The 24,752-nt window shown below is 36.3% G+C and overlaps 2 protein-coding genes across 3 annotated transcripts in view; one reads left to right on the forward strand and one right to left on the reverse strand.

The window, feature by feature from the left end:
• Positions 1-551: 551 nt before the first annotated feature.
• On the reverse strand, positions 552-23,582 carry LOC126777703 (lysozyme-like). Of its 2 annotated transcripts, none has more exons than XM_050500856.1 (5): positions 23,351-23,582; positions 10,091-10,179; positions 8,796-8,856; positions 1,705-1,837; positions 552-1,084 (listed from the first exon to the last, which is right to left on the reverse strand). In XM_050500856.1, exons 1-5 carry the CDS (start codon positions 23,478-23,480, stop codon positions 943-945), a joined length of 555 nt encoding a protein of 184 aa, XP_050356813.1. In that variant the 5' UTR covers positions 23,481-23,582; the 3' UTR covers positions 552-942. The 2 variants fall into 2 exon arrangements, with proteins under 2 accessions (XP_050356813.1, XP_050356812.1); XM_050500855.1 differs by lacking the exon at positions 23,351-23,582 and adding an exon at positions 17,022-17,225.
• LOC126777711 (lysozyme-like) overlaps positions 22,934-24,752 on the forward strand; it is a 127,400-nt gene continuing 125,581 nt past the window's right edge. Inside the window, exon 1 of the mRNA XM_050500864.1 lies at positions 22,934-22,962. The gene's annotated coding sequence lies outside the window, so the exon portion shown is untranslated. The remainder of the gene's footprint in view (positions 22,963-24,752) is intronic.

A 24,752-nucleotide genomic window follows, 5' to 3' on the forward strand; every position in this document is an offset into this window, starting at 1 on the left:
TCCTAAATTGCGCGTCTTATACTTTGTATTGTGTCAATTTCAAAGCAAAACAAGACTATTTATTTATATATAATATAAATATATATATATAAGGAATAATATCGCAAAATATATGTTGAGCTGAGAATTGACCATATTAAAAATTGTAAGTACCGCTTAACTAACAAGTCGATATGGCCCAGTGGTAAGATCGCGTGAATCTTAACCGATGAACGTGGGTTCAAACCTGGGCAAGCACCTCTGAATTTTCATGGGCTTAATTTCTGTTTATAACTCATCTCGTGCTTTTCGGTGGGGGAAACATCGTGAGGAAACCTGCATGTGTCTAATTTCATCGAAATTCTGTCACATGTGTATTCCACCAACCCGCATTGGAGCAGCGTGGTGGAATAAGCTCCATACCTTCTTAGCCTTAGGAGCCTTAGGAGCCTTAGCCCAGCAATGGGACATTTACAGGCTGTTACTTAAGTTTAGAATGGAAATCTGGTAGAGGTGACCGCATACCGTCCGATTCGTTTTAACCTTCGTGTTATTAATATTAATAAAATACATTGTGAATAAAAACATTGTATTCGTAAATTAACTAGATTATCCTAAAAAGTTAAATATTACCGTTGCTTTAAAATAAAGCCTTTGTTCAATGGATTGGAAATTATTTCAATTAAAATAGTTTAAGTCGGTCAACATTGTTCGTGCAAATGATTTAAATTGAAAAATGTTTATTTTTCATTTCAATTTTAGAGTTTACTATACATAATTTACTAAACATTGCAATATCAATACAAGATAAAATATGAATAAAATTAAACGTAAAAATTAGGAAAAAGTAAGAGGAGGACCAGGGTCTGGGACTTGAGTCTTGGTTGTACAAATAATAAAAATTCAAAAATTACAATCACCAAAAACAGTTTACGAGAATACGTTAAAAAAAAACAACAAATATTACTGTAACCAGCGGAGCCCGTAATAGCTTGATGCTCTAGAACGTTCCATTCCAATCCTGGAAAGTTTTCGTTTAACCCTCAAATTTTCACTCTGAAGCGTGCGATCTGGGCTCATCCTTTGTGATACAAGATCTGGACATCTGTGAACAAGCGCATACTGACTGAAAATGATATGGTAGATTTAGAGACAAAGCTGAGAGTGAGATTACTTAAAGGTAAGACATCGTGTATCTTGATATCGTAATTCTTAATAAGTTAAGATTGCCGGTTCAACCCAGCACCACTACACTTACATCAGCGTAAATTGTGTTTAAAATCATCTCGTGTAGTAAAAAAACGTCGAAAAAAAAAACCAAAATATGTTAGAGAAAATCATTCACATTTCTATCCACAAATCCGCATTGAAGCAGCTTTGGGGAATAAACTCCTAAACTTCTCATCAAACAGAGTAAAGGTCTTAGCCTAGTTGTAGGATTGATAGTCTGTTATTACAGCGTTTATTGGTCATAAACACCTTACTGTAACCACTTACAAACTGGTCATCACCACCTATAGGCATTGGTGCTATAATAATAAATACTATTTTAAACCTTATATGCTATATTGATAATAATCAATGTTGCATATTTCATATTCTGCCATTTCACGATTGTGTTCTGCGTTAAGTTACGACTTTATTCTTACAGAATAAAACAACTATTAGAACACTTTACAGCTTCGCTTTTGCACATACAATTACAATGAAAAATATAATACAAACTTGTAAATTTCAGTAGTAATGTGATTATCATTCTTGCATCTGTTAGTCCATTGGGTCCAATACTTAAACCCTTCTGCGTGAAATATATTGACAGCGCAGGCTGTGTCGTCTCTGATGTCGTCATCGAGAAGCGCTAAAAAAAGATTTAGAATCATTAAAATAATAATTTTAAAAAAATTGTTAAATATAATTTTATACATTATTTATTTATGCAAATGTCAAAGATACGTATTCTTAATCATTTAAAATTTATCTACAAAAGTACGCTATGCTTTAATATATAAATATATATTGGGTAATTTTAAATATTAATAAAAAACCAAACGTGAAAATTGTTCAACATAATTCAAAATCTATTTATATTCTTCTTTATTGCACTTCAATTAACAAAACTTCTTATATACTTGATATAGATATTAATAAATGGTCGGATAAAAAGTTGCATATAACAGGAGACCATATGGTAGCAGGAAAGTTTATGGAATGTTTATGGCCGAAGGAAGAAATAATCAAAAATTGTAGCTACATAACAACTGTTTTGCAACATTAAAATGATTGGTTGACAAATCTAGATAGTAAATAGAGCAATATAAAATAACACTTTCGAATACAAAATTGCAAGACCAATGTCCATAAATTGAAATTCAAGCTAAATTGTAAGATATTTTAAATAAAATCACTTTTAAAATAATACTAAGGGTAAAGATTGAGCGCTTCAGCGGTTTGAACGAAATACAGGACGTTTTATGTCACTCGTAAAATACAACGTTAGCTTCAGTCGAGTACGCTTCGTAATCATCTTTATCTGTAGTATTTTCTTGTGGCGTAAAAGAATAGTTTTACAGGATTTAAAGTACATCTCTCAATCCGTTGATACTTATTATTGACCTTTACAATGTGACGGAAACGTAAAAATGATCGTAAAATACAATACTTTTACGTTAGCTGTCTCTACAAACGATGAGCAATAGTATGGGTTATAAAATTTATCTTTCACTTTCAGTCGACGGATTTAAGTCGATTGAATATTTAAGTTTTAATGTCTATCGTAAATTCAAGAAATCAAAATTTTACACTTAAAGTAGATGAAGAAAGTAAACTAAATTTATAACCTTTTATATACTAAGTTTGAGTTAGAGTTTATATACTAAGTTATTTTTTGCAAAAAATTAAGTTTTTGAACTGATATATGGGATATCTGAGCGACCATCTGCTCATCTGGTGGTAGGATGCTAACATCCGCCTGGCTTGTTACCACCGTACGCATGGTGAAAAACTCGTGAAGTGGTTTGCAGCCGCGTTTCGAGGTCAGCCAGCGTACAGCCAGAACCCGAGCGAGTATTGCCGCGATGGGTGTTGGTCCGATTGGAGACGGCTGTTGAACCAATGCCGGGGGAAACTGTATTGACCTGCCGGACAGGGAGACCCGAAGAAACGGCTGTTCCGCTGGCCGCCCGTGGCATAGTAAAGGGGCCCGAGCGTGCCTAACCAGCTCGTGAGGCTGCCCCGCCAGGTCACGCATAATCTCGGGGTGGACCGTCGTGCCGGTTGGTGACCGGTAGGCGGGGTCCCGGCGGCCACTTCTGGGGGGGTTCGGGGGCCCTTCCGTCGGGCGGGTCAGTGTATTTTTCCTTTTGGCAACCACTTGGGGAAACACGCCTCCACACTTTGCCCATCCCTATCGTGGCAATACATCGCTCGCTTCACGTCTCTTTTCCATTTCTTTTTTCCCAAATGGCGCAACAAAAAAGAAATAACGGTCGTACAGCGGTGCACACCCCCACCATACCCTCGCTGTTTGAGGTCGATTTCTCTAACATCCGAGGACTCCACACTAACCTCAACGCTGTCCACCACCATCTCGAGACAGCACGGCCAGCAATGTTGTTTCTCACGGAGACACAAATACTCCGTCCTGCCGATACCAGCTACCTTAATTATCCCGGCTACACGCTTGAAGAATCCTTCAAAGCGAAAGCTGGAGTATGCTTGTTCGTCAGGACGGATGTTTGCTGTCACCGACTGCGCTGCTTGGAGGACCCCTCCTTCTCCATGTTGGTGGTACGTGTGGACCTGGTTCGTCAGAGCCGAGTCTACGTGTGCCTGTACAGATCCCACAATGGTGACTTGGAGACAAGCCGATTATTTGACCATCTTAGTCGGGTGGCAGATGCTGCGCAAGAGCAATTTCCTAACGCGGAATTGGTGTTTTTGGGGGATTTTAATGCTCACCGCGAATCCTGGTTGAAATCCCTCAAAACTGACCATGCTGGAAGGACTGCTCATGCTTTTGCTCTCACACATGACTTGACCCAACTGGTTGATCAGCCCACCAGGATCCCAGACATTGATGGGCAAGCACCTTCTCCACTGGACCTTCTGCTGACTTCTCACCCGGTGGAATATCAGGTTGAGGTTCAGGCTCCTCTTGGCTCTTCGGATCACAGCATTATTTCTACCAGAGTGCCACAGGCCAAGCTGCCGCCACTAGCGGTATGCAAACGTCGCGTTTGGCACTATAAGTCGGCGGATTGGGACGGTATGCGCGATTACTATGCGTCGGTCCCTTGGAAGGAACGTTGCTTCAGTGGGAATGACCCGACAGCTAGTGCCGCTGCTGTTGCTGGCGAGATCATGCTGGGAATGGAATACTACATTCCTAGCTCAGATCTCGTCAGTAGGAGTACGCGTAACCGTTGGTTCACTCGTGAATGTGCCGATGCTGTATCATCTAAGCAGGTGGCATATCGCAAGTGGATCAACGGCTGTATTAGCGGGGCATCTAACATTGACTCACTGAAAGCAAACTATAATAAAAATTCCAAGTCCTGTAGAAAGACATACACGAGAGCGGATGCACAGCGCATTGTACAGATTGGTCATGACCTTGTTTCGCATCCTAGGGGCTCCCGTAGCTTCTGGCGTCTGACCAAGTCTGTGCAATACAATTTCTGCCAACCTTCGCTGCCACCGCTCAGAAATCCGGATGGATCGCTGGCTCACAGTCCGCAAGAGCAAGCTGATCTCCTGGCTAAACTCTTTGCCGACAATTCCGTCATCGATGATTGTAGTGCACTGCCACCTACAATACCTGCATGTGGCCATACGATGCCTGACATTAAAATCAGGCAACGTGATGTGCGTGCGGAGCTGCAATCACTTGATGTACGGAAAGCTAGCGGATCCGATGGAATACCAGCCATAGTGCTGAAGAAGTGCGCAGCGGAGCTGTCTCCTGTGTTAACGCGCCTGTTCCAACTTTCTCTCTCTTCGGGATGTGTGCCGGAGGCTTGGAGAAGAGCTAATGTGCAAGCGGTTCCCAAAAAAGGGGATCGGTCTGACCCGGCAAATTATCGGCCAATAGCTATCACCTCAGTACTTTGTAAGGTGATGGAACGGATTTTAAGCAACCAACTGATCCATTACCTAGAAGATCACTGTTTAATTAATGATCGTCAGTACGGGTTTCGACCAAAACGGTCCACATGTGATCTTCCAGCGTACGTAACACACCTCTGGGGTGAAGCTATCGACAAGCATGGAGAATCGTTGGCTGTCAGCCTCGATATCTCCAAGGCTTTCGACAGGGTCTGGCACAGAAGTCTTCTCTCCAAGCTACCGGCATATGGTCTGCCTGCTCAGCTATGCACCTGGATTGCCAGCTTCCTACACAAGCGTATCCTTCGTGTCTTAGTTGATGGTTGCGCTTCACAATTCTATGTAGTGAATGCTGGGGTCCCCAAGGGATCTGTGCTATCTCCCACACTCTTTCTTTTGCATATCAATGATATGCTCTCCCTTGGGAACATACATTGCTATGCAGATGATAGTACAGTGCATGGTGGATACCACGGACGCGCAGTGGCTGGGCGGGCGGAAACTGAGGAGAGGCGGGAGAATCTTGTCATTGAACTCGATAGGACGTTAGAGCTCATCGCCAAATGGGGCTCTGATAATCTTGTTGAGTTTAATGCCAAGAAAACACAGGTATGCGCTCTCACGGCGAAAAAGTCAACATTTTCCCCTCTTCCCTCCCTCTGTGGTACTCCGCTGGTGATGCAAAGCAAAATCGCCATGCTGGGGATTGACGTTCGCTGCGACCTTAGTCCAAGGGATTACATCGAGGCTGTTATAAAAACAGCTTCACGGAAACTCGGAGTTCTGAACAAGGTGCGGCGCTTTTTCACGCCACAACAACTGTGCCTGCTGTACAAAACACAGGTACGGTCTTGCGTGGAATATTGCTCGCACCTTTGGGATGGCTCCGCTAAGTACCTACTTGAGGCCTTGGACCGGTTGCAGCGACGTGCCGTACGCATTATTGGCGACGTAAAGGTCACAAACACCCTTGAACCTCTACAATTGCGTCGTGAGATAGCAGCACTGAGCGCTTTCTATCGACTGTATCACGGCGAGTGCTCTGAGGAATTATTCTCTCTAATTCCTGCTTCCCCCTTCCTTCTTAAGTCCACGCGAGCTGGTTCTCGATGTCACCGCCTAACTGTGACATCAATTCCATCGGGCACAAAGAAATTTGGCAATTCCTTTCTTTGTCGCACTTCCAAAAAATGGAATTCCTTACCAGCTCACGTGTTCCCCTCCTCTTACAACCCGGGTTCCTTCAAACGAGGCGTGAAGAGGCATCTTGCGGGCCGGCAAGGCGAAGGCGGCTAGTGCAGAACGTTTTTCCCGTCTGTACTGGCCGTCGTCGCGTTTGGACTCTACTACCACTTACCATCAGGTGGAGTAGAGTCATTTGCCCTCCCGGCGAATATAAAAAAAAAAAAAAAACTTATTCCACCGCGCCATTTTCTACTGGACAATATATATAGATACAAGTGTAGTATATATATAACCTCGTTGGTCTAGTGGCTTGATGTAAGGCCGCAGACCCAGAGGTCCTGGGTTCAATTCTCAGGTCGGGCCAATAAAAAGTTATTGGGTATTTCTGTCAGAAAATTCTTAGGAAAGCACGTAAGGCCGTTGGTCCTGCGCCTAAACTCTTTCCAGCGTGTCAGATTGCCGTCCCATCGGATTATGAAAGTTAGGGAATAGAGAGTGCACCTATGAGTTTGCGCACACACTTGTACACTATAATATCTCCTGTGTAGTTGGCTAATCTTTCTTGAGATTGGCCGCCGTGACCGAAATCAGTCTGGAGGACATATATATATAATGAGTGACATATAACTACTTGTAATTACGATTTCTTCGCGGTGTTTTCCTTTATCGCCAAATGGCTATACCTGCTGTACGAAAATTAGTTAAGCGAAAAAGCGAATACATTTGTTCATGCAATATTCGGTTAAGATACACACATTCTGTTCATTCGTCTAAGGAAAAGTCAGTCTTATTACGATATATTAAAAAAAGTGTTCTGTTACTTTTCTTTTATCAACCACGTTTTAAATAATATGCAGTAATATTAGGAGATGTTTAAAAAAAAAAAAAAAATATATATATATATATATATATAAATATATACTCTTACAAATTGTGTTCATGTTTATACTATCTAATTTATGGTATCCAGTTTTGCGAACGAAATAAATTTTGCAATAAACGTAAGATATTACTAATTTATGAAATAACTCTATTTCTATCTATAGACAACTTTTCAGATGAAAGTAAAAATTCACTGCAACAACTCGTTAAGCCTAGAGAATTTGAAGTCATTTTGGTTATACTCGTCACAACGAGTATATTTTTAAAGTTATGGTTTCTACCTAGCCTTTATTTTATTTTTGTAAATTTCAAAGTATTCAAAGTTAGTAAAAATTATCAATACTCACATTTTATTATTTAATTTAACATAATAATATTATACTACATGTTTCCTAGTCATAAAGAAACCTTAAAATTTCCATTGATATATAAAACAAAAGCAAATTTGAAATTATATTCCAATAAAACGTACTCAAGGCGAACACAAGAGTATAATAAATTATGGTTGCGTAATAATTTATAAAAAAACTTCGTAATGAATATAGGTGCAAGTTACGTTCAGTTATTTATAACTAATCATATTGTTTATTTAACATTTAGATCATATTATATATTATTACATTCTCTTATATACAAGAAAATACTTACAATTTAACTGTAAAAAACATTATGATTTGAAGACTCACGCATATATTATGTTATTGTCTGTCCGTTCTGACTTCGTTCAGGGAAAATTTATGCAAAAAGCAAACCTTTGAATTATTTAATTTATATTCGATAGAATTTGCATAAAATTCTTAGTGAGTACGGTTCATCTACTTCGCGAAAGGAATAACTTTGCTAAATTTCAAACGGACCCATTATACTTTATTTTCGGAGATTTCGTGGTTAGTCAGTCAGTATATAAATTATGGCTACTTTGACCATAGATATACTTTTATCTTTTTTTTTTTTTATAGAATAGGAAGGCGGACGAGCATATGGGCCACCTGATGGTAAGTGGTCACCAACGCTCTTAGACATTGGCATTGTAAGAAATGTCAACCATCGCTTACATATCCAATGCGCCACCAACCTTGGGAACTAAGATTTTTTGTCCCTTGTGCCTGTAATTACACTGGCTCACTCACCCTTCAAACCGGAACACAACAATATCAAGTATTGCTGTTTTGCGGTAGAATATCTGATGAGTGGGTGGTACCTACCTAGACGAGCTTTCACAAAGCCCTACCACCAGTAAAACTCTAACTATACAATACAAAAGTGATACCAATTATATATGTTACGTTTTAAATTTATTTTACCATTTCGAAAAGCTATAATTGCCATATTAAACGTTACTTTGGGTGAAATTCCACTTAATCCCTCACATGAACCGGATTATGTGGAACTCACTAATAACCATTTGGTAGCGTACCAGAGTACCTCCTAAAAACCAGCCGTATCTACGCCACTATCATCAAGGAAATGTTTGCACATCCTATCGTGACACCCCAACAACGTATCCCTACATTGCCTGCATTGAGACAGCAAAAAATGCATCAAATCAGAAGGTTTTCTCTCCTCTTCAAAAATTTTCGCAGTTTTAACATAATTTCTAAGATAAAAATACACGGATGAAGTCAGGAAAAACTATATTTACTCACATTCACATGCTATATTGCATTCTCCTCCCTTTTTACCCTCTCTGCACCATCTGCTCGGTATCTGGAAATATGCAAAATATGTTAAGATCTAAAATTTACTATTTTGTAAGCGTTAAATAAGTTTGTATTAATCAATTTTGTGGGTAGCCTTTTAGGGTGATTTAGGCAGTTTGCCAACTTTGATTTATGGCCCGTGGGCAATTTTATTCCTAAATGGAATAATATGACGTACTGAAAATGTTAGCATTTGCAAATAAGTCCTACTTTCATGAAGATAATCTGCCATCTCTTGAAATATATGATGAAGATGATATCCTGACCGATTTCGGTGACGGCAGAAAATCTGAAGAGAGATTAGCCAACTTCCTATTTTCAGACTCTAGGCTCTCACTGAGAATCTTCGACAAAAAATTCCAATAACTTTATTTTCCTAGGGTTTGAACCCAGGACCGGTATACTACTAATTATGATTTTTTTTTTAATAGATGAAAGGCTATGTATTATATAATAATACTAGCTTCCTGTCCCGACTTAAAAATAAAAACTCAAAAAATTCATCTAAATCGGTTAGGAATAGTTCAATGACGCATAGATAAGAATTATTATATAATTTAGCAAGCCGAGATGGCCCAGTGGTAAGAACGCGTGAATCTTAACCGATGAACGTGGGTTCAAACCCGGGCAAGCACCTCTGAATTTACATGTGCTTAATTTCAGTATAAAAAAAAGGGAGAGGAGGCCTTAGCCCAGCTGTGGGACATTTACAGGCTGTTACTGTACTGTACTGTATATAATTTAGTAAAGATTTATATATAATTTGATAAACGCTTTTTTGGATGTCAATTTGCACCGCCAGTAAATAGCATCTTAGATCACGTGGACGGCATCGCTTCGACGTTGACGTTGTAAAAAGTGATTTATATACTAATAGTAGGTAGGTCAAAATTGAAAGATATTCATTCAAACTATCTTTGAAAATGAATATATATATATATATATATATATATATATATATATATATATATTTCATTAAATAAATCAAATATAAACTATATTAATTAAAGTATTGAGTAAAAGCACTCAAATATCCAATTGCTAAGAACTCATTTCCTAAGAAAAAGGCTTGGAGCTTATTCAGACATTCATACGTAGTCTTCTATGATGTCAGGAATGAGATAAATGATAAACATAGGTAAGGCATGTAGAAAATCTTAATGAAATTTATATGGTCACTAAATAATACATTTATCAAGTGATTTTAAATGTCTACAATAAAAAACTCACATAATAAATACCTGATACAGTCCATAATATTTCTTGCCACTAGGTGTCACTACGAAGGCTGCTGTGTCTCGGTTGCTTACTTTTTCTATGAGACAAACCCCTGTCAAAAATATATATATTTAAAAATTGAAAAGTAACAGCCTGTTAATAACCCACTGCTGGGCTAAGGTCTCTTTTGAGGAGGATGCTAGTTGGTGGAAACCATGTGGCAGAATTTCAGTGAAATTAGGCACATGAAGGTATTCTCCAAGATATTTTCCTTTAACTACGAGCACGAGATGAATTAAAAACATAAATTAAGCACAAGTAAATGAAAATTTAGAGGTGCTTGTTTGGATTTGAATCGGTGATCATCGGTTAAGGTTCACGCTTTCTAACCACTAGACCATTTCGGATTGTTTTTTTCACAATTTTTTCATAATCATTAAAGCCAGGTTTGTTATATTTAAATATCATGTCTTTTTGGTTACAGATAGTTGAATTGTTTAATTTGATGTGTGTAATCAATTATTGAAAAACTGATAGATCCCTTATTCGTAGGCTTCTGATTCTCCATTGTAGATAATTCTATCCGTGAGCGAAACAAATCGTTTCTTAAATATAGTAACCGGACATAAATCGAGCTTAAAGCTCTCAAAGCATACCTATCAATGCATAGAAAGGTAACAATTAATTTGTTGACAGATTTGATTTTACTCGCGACGAATCAATTAAGTCATTACATCTAAGCAAATTGAACATCGATACATTTCATTCTGTTTCCGAAATAGGATAATTATTATCGCCTTAGAGAGAGGGGATTTGACAGTCGCTCCGGGTCCCACTTGGCACAAAGGTTGTCCATTGCCATACAGCGCGGAAATGCGGCCTGCATTATGGGCAGCTTTGCGTCGGGTGGGAATCGGGAGGGAATATTATAAATTTGACTAAAATAATAAAAATTAATAATGTAAATTTAATATTAATAATAAATAATGATGTGTAAATCTTAAAATTTAATATTAATAATAAAAAAAGGGGATCGGTCTGACCCGGCAAATTATCGGCCAATAGCTATCACCTCAGTACTTTGTAAGGTGATGGAACGGATTTTAAGCAACCAACTGATCCATTACCTAGAAGATCACTGTTTAATTAATGATCGTCAGTACGGGTTTCGACCAAAACGGTCCACATGTGATCTTCTAGCGTACGTAACACACCTCTGGGGTGAAGCTATCGACAAGCATGGAGAATCGTTGGCTGTCAGCCTCGATATCTCCAAGGCTTTCGACAGGGTCTGGCACAGAAGTCTTCTCTCCAAGCTACCGGTATATGGTCTGCCTGCTCAGCTATGCACCTGGATTGCCAGCTTCCTACACAAGCGTAGCCTTCGTGTTTTAGTAGATGGTTGCGCTTCACAATTGTGAATGCTGGGGTCCCCCAGGGATCTGTGCTATCTCCCACACTCTTTCTTTTGCATATCAATGATATGCTCTCTTTTGGGAACATACATTGCTATGCAGATGATAGTACAGTGCATGGTGGATACCACGGACGTGCAGTGGCTGGGCGGGCTGAAACTGAGGAGAGGCGGGAGAATCTTGTCATTGAACTCGATACGACGTTAGAGCTCATCGCCAAATGGGGCTCTGGTAATCTTGTTGAGTTTAATGCCAAGAAAACACAGGTATGCGCTCTCACGGCGAAAAAGTCAACATTTTCCCCTCTTCCCTCCCTCTGTGGTACTCCGCTGGTGATGCAAAGCAAAATCGCCATGCTGGGGATTGACGTTCGCTGCGGCCTTAGTCCAAGGGATTACATCGAGGCTGTTATAAAAACAGCTTCACGGAAACTCGGAGTTCTGAACAAGGTGCGGCGTTTTTTCACGCCACAACAACTGTGCCTGTTGTACAAAACACAGGTACGGTCTTGCGTGGAATATTGCTCGCACCTTTGGGATGGCTCCGCTAAGTACCTACTTGAGGCCTTGGACCGGTTGCAGCGACGTGCCGTACGCATTATTGGCGACGTAAAGGTCACAAACACCCTTGAACCTTTACAATTGCGTCGTGAGATAGCAGCACTGAGCGCTTTCTATCGACTGTATCACGGCGAGTGCTCTGAGGAATTATTCTCTCTAATTCCTGCTTCCCCCTTCCTTCTTAAGTCCACGCGAGCTAGTTCTCGATATCACCGCCTAACTGTGACATCAATTCCATCGCGAACAAAGAAATTTGGCAACTCCTTTCTTTGTCGCACTTCAAAAAAATGGAATTCCTTACCAGCTCACGTGTTCCCCTCCTCTTACAACCCGGGTTCCTTCAAACGAGGCGTGAAGAGGCATCTTGCGGGCCGGCAAGGCGAAGGCGGCTAGTGCAGAACGTTTTTCCCGTCTGTACTGGCCGTCGTCGCGTTTGGACTCTACTACCACTTACCATCAGGTGGAGTAGAGTCATTTGCTCTCCCGGCGAATATAAAAAAAAAAATGTAGTTTGTAAATATTTTTACTGTATTAATGTATAATATTAAAATGTGGTTTACAAAAATGAATATAATATAATTATTAGTGGATTACGTTAAACTATCGAAATCCAATCATAATAAATATTGTTTTTTTTTATTGATAACTTTATCCGGCAACGATTCTTTAATAAACAACTGTGCCTGCTGTACAAACCACAGGTACGGTCTTGCGTTGAATATTGCTCGCACCTTTGGGATGGCTCCGCTAAGTACCTAATGGAGGCCTTGGACCGGTTGCAGCGACGTGCAGTACGCATTATTGGCGACGTAAAGGTCACAAACACCCTTGAACCTTTACAATTGCGTCGCGAGATAGCAGCACTGAGTGCTTTCTATCGTCTGTATCACGGCGAGTGCTCTGAGGAATTATTCTCTCTAATTCCTGCTTCCCCCTTCCTTCTTAAGTCCACGCGAGCTGGTTCTCGATGTCACCGCCTAACTGTGACATCAATTCCATCGCGCACAAAGAAATTTGGCAACTCCTTTCTTTGTCGCACTACCAAAGAATGGAATTCCTTACCAGCTCACGTGTTCCCCTCCTCTTACAACCCGGGTTCCTTCAAACGAGGTGTGAAGAGGCATCTTGCGGGCCGGCAAGGCGGGGACGGCTAGTACAGAACATTCTTCCCGACTGTACTGGCCGTCGTCGCGTTCGGACTCTACTACCACTTACCATCAGGTGGAGTAGAGTCATTTGCCATCCCGGGGCATATAAAAAAAAAAAAAAACATATTCGAAATAAGCTCATGAATAGCTACCGAAAAGAATATCGCTTGACTAACACAGGAAAAAAATGTATTGAAAAGTTTTGTTTTGCCTATTTATAAAATTTTTCGTCCGTGGCCTTCTCTCGCGTACTACATTACATTTTTATACCGAACGTATAAAAATATAATGTCCTTGCTTAGGCTTCAAGCATACTTTATATAAAATTTTGTGAAAATTATATTTGTTAAATTATTATACACTGGTGGTAGGGCTTTGTGCAAACTCGTCTGGGTAGGTACCACCCACTCATCAGATATTCTACCGCAAAACAGCAATACTTGATATTGTTGTGTTCCGGTTTGAAGGGTGAGTGAGCCAGCGTAATTACAGGCACAAGGGACATAAAATCTTAGTTCCCAAGGTTGGTGGCGCATTGGCTATAAGCGATGGTTGACATTTCTTACAATGCCAATATCTAAGGGCGTTTGGTGACCACTTACCATCAGGTGGCTCATATGCTCGTCCACCTTCCTATTCTATAAAAAAAAAAAATTAGCCGTACAGTTAGACGTCAGACAGACAGAGCTAATTTATATATAGAATATAATGGTGGTATAATCTTTGTACACCATTTTTAAGAACGTGATAGGACTAACATGTACACGAATGCAAAAATTCTCACACAATAATTAAAATAACAAAATAAATATTGAAATGGACATAATTCTCATAACAATCGGAATCTCACTTTCATTAAAGACAGAAGATTGTATATATCTCTTTATTATACCAACTATGAAAGAAAGTGACAGAACATACATATTTCACGGCTTAAGAATAAAAACGATTGAATACGAATTCGTGAAATTTAAGTAATTTTCCTTTGTCTATAATGTTTTTAGTTTTCGCTGTGTTGCTTTACATTTTACAAACGTTATAGTCTTTTTTTTTTCTTTGTATTTTAATCAAGGAGAGAAATGAGACAGCCAAAATTGTTTTAAGTTTTTATAAAAAAATAATTACATTAAAATATTTCCAATTTAAATTATTTTTCTTATCATGTTAACAAACATATTTGCGAAAATAGCATTCTTATTAAAAATCATTTACAACAGAATCAAGGCTAAGCTAAGAGAGTTTTTTAAAGAATTCATGCAATTTCTGTTAACCGTGGAACTCCAGCTCCGTGCTCGTATTTTACCTTTCTCTATTCAAATTTTTAAGCTTAGTTAGAAGAGTCTTAAGGGAAAAACGAAAAGTAATATAGAAAGCGTTTTAACTTTTATCGAGCGATAGTTAAATAACGGTCAATTTCTTATGACGTTATAAACCTTATTAAATATGTCAATTGGTGAAGTTATAATAGCATGAAACTTTTTTATTCAATAAAATTCGAAAAACATCATTAGAACAATTTTTTTTTAATATTTAGGTAGGCGAACGAGCAAATGAGCCACATATGATAAGTGGCCACCAACGCCCATAGACATTGGCATTGTTAGTAATGTTAACCATCTCTTACATCGCCAGTGCGTCACCAACCTTGGGAACTAAGATTTATGTCTCTTGGGCCTGTATTTACACCGGCTCATTCTCCTTTAAAGACAACTATACCAAGTACTGCTGTTTTGCCGTAGAATATCTGATAAGTGGGTGGTACCTACCCAGACGAGCTTGCACAAAGCCCTACCACCAGTAATACATAATATGTAGAATGTATAAATATAATTTAATCCATATATCATATTTTTATAAAGTGTTGGTATATGGTAGAGTGGTACGTAATACAAGCTAAAATCTTTACTTATTTAGGGGTTCCATGTTATGTAATTAAAAAAATAATGAAAATGATAAATAAACTTTATATTTAAAATATAAAAATACTTACTAGTACTTCGTGCGACTGAGAAAGAGATAAATAATAAACATGAAATAGATATTGTTAACAATCAGCGGATCAAAATAACAATTCAAGATAAAACATTATACAAAATTAACGATACAAAGATATTGTAAGCTTAATTTATCTTCGAGGCACAAAACGACGTTGGTCGATATTAAACTAATTATTATCCTGTCATTCAATTATAACAGATAATTAATATTAATTAATTAGTCAAGTATTATTGTGAAATTAACAATTGCGTAGTCACAGAAGTCACTAGCACGTATGTATATTTACTAAGCTATACATATTGTGAAGCGATCATTTGTTTCTTTGTATGTTTGATATTGGACGCACTAATGTTCGAATATATCAGTAAAGTTTAAAAAAAAAAAACTTTGCGACACATAGGCAATTTATCGAGGAAGGTTATAGCCTACATAAAATCACACACAAGGACAGAGTAGTAACGAGTAACGTGGGTGAAACCACGCGGAACAGCTAGATAGTAATATGTTAAAGTGAGTCAGCAAGTTTGTTACATTTTTAGTTTTAAAATTTTGTATTGAAATGTATTTAAGTTTGTATAACATCGGTCTAGTGGCTAGCTTGTGCGACTGGAAACAAAGCGCTGGATTCGAAACCATCATAAGGATACAATATTTTTTTTGTTAGGTCTGTGCAGGGTATATTATATTGATCGTCACAGTAGCATGCAAAAGCGATCCCGTGGCGCTCCACGTTAAGACGGAAAGGGTATCGCTGATTTTTTAGTGGGTATTCCGATGTTCGGGGTGCACTCAGCGCCTTGGACACCGGTGAGCCCCACATACCCTCCCACTGTTCCCGTGGGGGAAATGTGTAACGCGTTTTACCAGCGTTGAAAAATGGTTATTATAGTACAAAAGTATGTGTACGTAAACAGTGCATTCACTGTTTTTTCACTCATATTATCATATTACGATATAACTGCACATTCAACACGGCAAGAAAGTTTAGGTGCAGGACCAATACTGCTAGCTTCCAAAAACTGTGCCGTTATTATAAATTTCCTTATTTATCATGTTTTGTAAAATATACATAAATAAATCGCCGCGGTTCAGTTCACAGGTAGATGTGGCAGATCGATTTTCTATTTAATCAGAGACCCCTTAAAAAGCAATAGAAAACAAAGGTTTGGGTTCATTCTAGCTTAATGGGCAGAGAAAAGTATTGTAAATAACATTGTTATACGTATTAAAAACAATCTTATATTTTGTCTATATCCCATTGTAATGAAGCGCAAAATATTCTAAATACATTGAACTATGTTATATACTCTTTAACCTTTTACTGCATATTACCGGGCTTAAAAATAAATGTTGCTATAAGATTGAACAGTTAAACATTTATGTGTCTTCTTCTTTCAAATGCCAAATCAATGACGATAGAAAGAGAGAAATAAGTGCTTAAATAATCACCCGCTAAATAATGTTTACAAGTATGGCTGCTGATAAATAGTAAATCGGAGCTATTAATTTTTTAACATAAACTCGTTCTTCGTCTATATAAATAAATATAATGTGTATAATAAACAATAAAATACAAGTTCTATTCAAAAAAGGTTCGTCATTTTAAGTCTGCATTGATAAAAAAACAATGCATTACAATAATGAATAATTAATAGTTTTAACTGTCTCATGCAAGTCAAATTTATATTTGTGGCACACTAAAATAATTTAATTTATTACCGTCAGTTGGTATTAATTTTATTAGCAGTAAAAATATTATTATCCGATAATTAAAATGGCTTTAAATATTATCCGACAAAATAATGAATGAAATACATATAAATTATTACTCACATTGTCCTAAAAACAAGTGTTGGGGGATTCCCACTTTGACCAGTTCTCGAACTAACTTACATCTCGTTTCGAATCTCTTACAACAAACTAAATTAAATATAATACATGTCACAATTACAAAACACGCGCACCGCATGGTGAACACAAAATAATGAAATCGAACGGTTCGACTTGAAATGTCAATGTCAGCTGATTGAGCTGACACTAAAAAGAAGGTATATCGTAGAGTTTTAAATACATTGACAGTCATCTATGAAACGCGAGTTTGAGAATTTATAGTGATTGTTCGATGAATAGACAGCCTTTCGATGATTTCTTAAATGTTTTCTTTCCCATTAGAAGGCTTGGACCGGGAAAACATTTCAAGTTACCAGCTTAAGTAAAAATGTTTCTTATAGTTTTATAATAATAAATTTTAATTAATTAAAATTTAAGTATATCAATTTAATAATCTATACATATATAATTACTTGCATAATATATGTTTGTCAGTCACAATTTATTTTATGCATAACATACTGGATGTTTTTTTTTTATATAATATATGTAACAAACAAAATATGTTCATACAAAACAAGACTTTTTTTCGACACGGACTTTTATTTCACAGAAACATAAAGTTCTTAATGTTAGTCATTCCGCATTTTATTTTTTTACTTATTAAAAGACTAACAAAAAATACGTTTCTATTATTTGTCATTATACAATACGAACGCAAAATACCTTTTTATTCCACGCTGTGGAAACCTTCAGAAAGGTACCCAACTCCCATGGGAGGGGAGAACTGGGTTATGTAGGATTCTTACCCACATAACCACTGCGATGGCCGTCACGCGCCACGTCGCAAGAGCCCTGCAGTGTTCCCGCCGCTTTAACGCCTCGAGCGCACTCGGAGGGGGCGCGTTTCCACTATTCTGACGGATGATGCGGGTCTGGTGAAAGACCCTCGCATCCATATCCGCTAGAATATCCAAGGGCGGAAAGCGCGCTAGAATGGTTGGCACCTCGTAAGATATCGTGTGATATCCCCGCACTATCCGAATGGCCACTCCCGCTGCGAACTTTGAAACACAAAATACCTACAGTAACTTCGAGCTTATTCCACCACGCTGCTCCAATGCGGGTTGGTGGAATACACATATGGCAGAATTTCAGTGAAATTTGACACAAGCAGGTTTCCTAACGATGTTTTCCTTCACCGTCAAGCACGAGATGAATTATAAACACAAATTAAGCACATGAAAATTCAGTGGTGCTTGCCCGGGTTTGAACCAACAATCATCGGTTAAGTTTCACGCGTTCTAACTACTGGGCCATCTCCGCTTATATATATAAACCGTAATATCTCGGTTATAATACTTATATGAAAAATATTCCGTTCACGTGTATAACGAATATAAGTAATTAAATTCCAATTTTCAAAAAGTAAGTTTATTTAAATATTATTATCATTAAAATTAATATTTTCCTAAGCAAGTTTCCCTGCGATAATTAACTCAATTTCCAGTAACTAAAGCAAAGAAAATTACAAAATCCGCTCACTAATGACCGGAACGTAATAATTAAAATAACAATTTTTATCACGACTGTACACGGTTCGGTTTTCCCAGAGATTGTTATGACGATTTGCTCGGTTTTTTTGTTCATTTTAATGTATGATACTACTTCAATTCTCATTTTGTGATGATAAATCTATAGTTAATGTAGATAACACTGATACACTCCTCATACTCTGGAATTTCAGCAATACTTGATATATATGGTGTGTTCCGGTTTGAAGGGTGAGTGAGCCAGTGTAATTACAGGCACAAGGGACATAAAATCTTAGTTCCCAAGGTTGGTGGCGCATTGGATATGTAAGCGATGGTTGACATTTCTTACAATGCCAATGTCTAAGAGCGTTGGTGACCACTTACCATCAGGTGGCCCATATGCTCGTCCGCCTTCCTATTCTATAAAAAAAAAAAAAATTATTGTAATGAATACGGTTCTGATTGGAGGGCACATTTTTATTGTATTACCTTCCAAATTAAAAATTCCACTTAACTGTATATATAGAGGAAAGTAAGAGCAAAGCATTTTATTATTGGGATTGTGATTTGGATATACATTAACGAGAACAAATAATTTTAACATTGATAAGAAAGTATATAGATTATATACATTTAAATAGTGGGAGAAGCTCCAAACCTTCTCTTCAAAAAAAAGGGAGTGGAAGCCTTAGCCCAGCAGTGGGACATTCACAGGCTTTATGCTATATGGTGGTAGGGCATTGTGCAATTTTATCTGGGTAGTACGTCCGATTCATCACATATTCCACCGTCAAACAGTAATATTTACTATTTGTTGTTTCTCGGTTCAAACCCGGTTTCAAGGGTGAGCTGGTAACTACAAGCTCAAGGGGCATAACATCTGCGTTACTGACTTGGTAACGCATTGACTACGCCAATGTTTGGGCGTTGTTGACTCCTTACCATCAGTTGGCGTATGTCCCAGTTTGCCTTTTTTTTGTTATAGTAAATCGTGACAATTTGTATCTCATTCGAAAAGTGTTGGTCAGTTTGAAAACCAACTTATGGTGACACGCCATGTTGATGCTTCGGATACACGCTTCGTAAGTGTTTTAACTATTATTGTAAATATACTGCGTTCTGCTGTGAAGTTAGACTTTGTTCTATTCTTCTACAGAATAGTTTTACTGAAACTGCTACATTGAAACTTCTGAATATAATTTATTTAACAAATTTCTAAACATATTCTTGTCGTTATTATTCACGCTCATTTATAATTTAAAGCTTACTCAAAACAAAATATATATTTTTGGGATAGGTTAATTTGTTCTGCTGATACCCAGACAGTATTAACTATAACCAAAAAAGCAGTTTCAACAACTTTATCACAACTTTATAATGACTTTTTTTATTTACTGTCTTAAGCAATTAAATCGAGAAACTAAGTAAAACTCAAAGTTAATCTGCACAGTTCATGACATTATTAATGGATTAATGGATGAGTTTAATTTAAGAGTATTTAGCTTTGTCGTCATCGTCGACATCGTCAATTAATATGTCATAAAATAAAATGAAATAATTTGGTGAGTTCAACGAAATAAATTGTATGCGGAAGAATAATTTGGTCAATTTAATAAAAAAAATTATAAAACGAAAACATATTGTGGTTGTGATTCAGCGATACAAGCACTCTCATAGTGTTGCGCCACAAAATTGCTTAAATATTTTCGATTTTAGTAACGTATTTTTAGTTTCAAAAGTTATCATATAGAGCACTTTACAGCACGATAAAGCATTGACTTTTAGTATTGGTATATATTTTTAAAAAACCTCGATAGATAGACGGACGAACATTGATTTTATATGATGATTTAATGATTCTTGAAGGGCAGGCATCGTTAAATTATCTCTGATCTTGATAAACCGAGATTATGTTATCAATAATCTTAAATTTAGTTAGTCGTTACGTTGGTATATGTGCTCTCTTCTAACGTTTACAATGATAGCATATATATACATGTATATTTATTTATATATTTACTAGGTGGTAGGCAAAAAGCCGAGATGATCAAGCCCGGGCAAGCACCACTGAATTTTCATGTGCTTAATTTGTGGTTATAATTCATCTCATGCTTGACGGTGAAGGAAAACATCGTGAAACCTGCATGTGTCTAATTTCACTGAAATTCTGCCACATGTGTATTCCACCAACCCTCATTGGAGCAGCGTGGTGGAATAAGCTCAAAACCTTCTCCTCAAAAAGGGAGAGGAGGTCTTAGCTCAGCAGTGGAACATTAACAGGCTGCTACTGTAGGTGGTAGAACTTTATGCAAGTCCGTCTGGGTACCAACCAATTACCTCGATAAAAATATTCAAGCGCTATTTAGCAGAATACAAACAGAGCTAAATAAAACCTTCTTTCACATTAGTATGGTTGTATTTGAAGGGTTTTGGTTTGAAGAGTGAGTGAGCACGACGGCACCTAGCATCATGTGGCCCATTTGTCAGTCCTCAAGTATCAAATATCGAGTATATTTGATAGACTTTCGACATCTTCAAGCATATATTTAAAATTCAATTATCACTGAATTAGAAATCACAATCAATGAGCAGTGCAATATATTCTATGGGTTACAGAGTTGTCAAAAGAGTTTTTTGTCATTACAATTTTAATGCGGTCTATTTATTTATTTTTGTATTATATTTTTTATTTAATGTTTTGAGTAGGCAGATAAGACAGACTGGAAAAGTAGCATCTCTGGCTTTAATCGGTCAGAGAGACAGCATCATTAATAGTATAATGTATTATACATTGCTATTTTATCCTAATGTCGTTTGTTATCATTACATATACAAATCTAAATAAAAATTTAGCCAACATTTACGGACACAAGCAAAGAGACAACGATGATTGTCATCTAATCGCACATTTATGGCTTCGTGGTGAAGGTAGGGCTTCTTGCAGGCCTGAATCAATCTAAACTCCAATTTCTTTGTTACATAATTAGTTCGCTGATTAAAAAGAAAATAAAACAGTATAAATTCATTTACAAGAAATAGGGCAAACGGGCAGAAGCTCACCTGATGGAAAGTGACTACGCCCACCCATAGTTACCTGCAACACCCAAGGGCTTGCAGGTGCGTTGCCAGCCTTTAAGAAATGAGTATGCTCTTGAAGGTTTCTATGTCATATCACTTCGAAAAATTAGATATATTGCTGTACGCAATAAAATTTGGTAATAGTTGGCACTACTGCCTTAATAAAATAATTTAAAAAATTATACGTATGTCGCCTTTGCCTATAGTCAATGGTATTATAAGGAATATAAACAATTTCTTACATTGATTGTACAAGTAAGCTATCCAAAAGAGTGTTGATACTGAAATGCTATATTTTTTATTCAAGTTTTTGTTATGATTAGATATTTTTGGGTGAACACGATAGGTATTGAAGGCGTACTGGTCTTTGGGGGTAAGACTCGTGTACCGTGACGGCAGACTCTCTTTCTACTGCTGTTCTTTAATGCACTCCCTTTTGTGTGCGTAATACATACATTTATATACTTCATCACTGTGCATAATTATAAATTTTAGTAAGAAAAATATACTTATTTTACATAAAGATAGACTATATTTTTATTTATTTTACCACGTGTTAACTAATTGGTTTTCTTTAATTATAAATTCTTTCAATAGCCTTCAATGTCGTTTTACATCTGCCAGTATCCCGTCCCGTTTTTTTCCGTCTATATTTGGGTAGTTTTAATATTTTGGATCACATATTTTGTAGCGCATTAACAATATTTAAATGTCTAGAGTCATGTTGAGTTGAGCGTGTCTTTCTTTAGCTATGAAGTATTTACTACTTAACATTTTCAAGTGTGTTCGATACCTAAGTCCACTCACTTCATTAATATTGATTATGTTTTATAAGTGCACGATTATTTTTAGATTGATACACTTTGACAAAGAACTGCGTAAAATATAAATAGATTATAATCGAACAAGAAAGGAGAAAACAGAGGACAGAGAATGAAGAAGGAAGAAGATAGAGAATAGAGAAGGGATGAATGATAAGTTAGTGAAAGAGTTTTAAATATCAATATCATAATATAGATTGGAGTAAAGAGGTAGGAAGAGAAAAAGAATTAATAGTCAGAGAGGGATGGAATGACCAAGAAAAGAGAAAGAGATCTGAGAAAATATTTACTACCTTGACCCTTACTATATTGGATAAAGACGAAATAAATAACAATACATAAGTTTAACACATACTAAAGTTTAAAAATAGAATGTTTACTTAATTTTATCTGTCTACGAACTATAATTATAATAAATTTATTGTATCATACATTATTAGAAGCGATGTAAATAAACAACGTAATAACACATTTGTAACCACGCATTGGTGCTTACCGGTAAAATATATGGTAAGTGTTCCATATTCAAGTTTTCCACATATATAAACACAAATTAACTTTGTACACTGCACAATGTGAACGTCTAAAATATGTCTTAATACGTGACGGTAAAGTTTACAAAATTGAAGCAATTATATCATGTTTTCCTTAAGCGTATATTTAAAGATGTTTTTTTATACATCGCAACAAAACTATAGTATGCGATACAAAACAAGAAAAATATATATAAACTATATTTATTCACATGATTTTCTATTAATATTAATAACGAATTATGTACACACATTTATAAATATATATTCAAATTAATTCTATATAATTGATTAACCATAGAACGTTTCTTTAAAAATATCATTTAAACATTAATAATATTTAACAAAAATTATCAAATACTTACAATTACCCAAAAAGGTTTTTTCGATCAATTTCGTTTTTATTAATTCGGTAGCCAGCCTGCATCTTGTAAATTTCTTGGTCTCACTTCCAACAATAAAAATAAATAGCATAATGAACGAAAATAACTTCATATTTTATATTACTATTTCTCGCAAGAGTGGAAACGTCTATAGAATAACATATTGCATGTGGTTTAGGTTAGGATTTAATCAGAGGTGATAAAGTAGCAGTACTATAAATACTCGAATAGCTCACCAGTACATATGCACGGCGACTATTATCGCGCTATTATCTGTCACGCAACTTCACTTATATTAAAATTTTCATTTAATTTTTTTTTTGTTTGTTGCAATAAAATATACTTATATATGTAATTATTTAATATATTTACAAATTTGTCTGGCTGTCTCCTTATTATGCTTTCACGGCTAAAACATTGATGGAATTTTAGTATGAAACAAGCTTATCAAGGATCGACGTAGGCTAATTTTTTAATACCCAACATATGCGGGGTGCATATGCCTTTTTCTCCTAAAATAGTAGTTTAATACATTTAAAATTTTGTTATATCCACCAGAAATAAAATAGATCCAAAAATAAACAACAAACGTATTTAGCGTCAAAAGGAACATCGAACAACAAATAAATGTCTTCAAGTCAAAATCTTTACTGTAAAAGTGCTGCAGTTATTTGTGGTTGGTATAATAATAAGTCAAACCTACAGAAAAAAACTTTTTTTTTTGTATAATAAATTGTATGTTGTTTACAATGTATATTTATATAATATATAATATGTCTAAGGCGTATTATCTAAAAATTCATTAATTTTATAACATCCTTAAACACAAACATTTCTTCACTATTTTTAATAAAATTTTAGATTTGAATATTTGGTACATTATACGTTATACTTGTGAATAAAATTAATTATATATATATATATATATATATATATATATATATATATATATATATATATATATATATATATATATATTATTTCATTCGTATAATTTCATGATATGTCATAATAATTACGTACAGTATTATATGTAGTAATTTATATTTTACATATGTTCTTAATCGACAAAGTAACTTTGAAAAACTGATACATTATGTAGACTTTTAAGGGATGTCGGATTTTTCTGGTAATAGGTGCAATTCAAGCTCTGGTCTGAGGGTTACTACTAGCAGTAACAACACATCGATTATTCTATCGCTAAATATCAGTCTTTGGTTACTGTGTTCCGATTCAAATGGTGAATGCACAATCAGAGTACGTACAGAAACGATAATTAAATAACAAAGGGCCGCATTGACATAATTGACGTGAAAACAAAACGTAAATAATGATGTCGGTCAAAGAGTCCCTTAATATATATTATTATTAAAATAACGGTTTT

This window comes from Nymphalis io, chromosome 23, assembly GCF_905147045.1.
Source record: "Nymphalis io chromosome 23, ilAglIoxx1.1, whole genome shotgun sequence".
Lineage (NCBI taxonomy): Eukaryota > Metazoa > Arthropoda > Insecta > Lepidoptera > Nymphalidae > Nymphalis > Nymphalis io.

What these genes read in the sequence shown, in the direction of transcription:
- LOC126777703 (XM_050500855.1), bottom strand. Translation starts at nt 17,157, where the DNA reads ATGCGGTGCGCGTGTTTTGTAATTGTGACATGTATTATATTTAATTTA. An exon ending in ACACTTGTTTTTAGGACAAT is followed by an intron (nt 10,180 to 17,021) that starts GTGAGTAATAAT and finishes TATTTTTGACAG; the next exon opens with GGGTTTGTCTCATAGAAAAA. An exon ending in ATGCAATATAGCATGTGAAT is followed by an intron (nt 1,838 to 8,795) that starts GTGAGTAAATAT and finishes ATCTTTTTTTAG; the next exon opens with CGCTTCTCGATGACGACATC.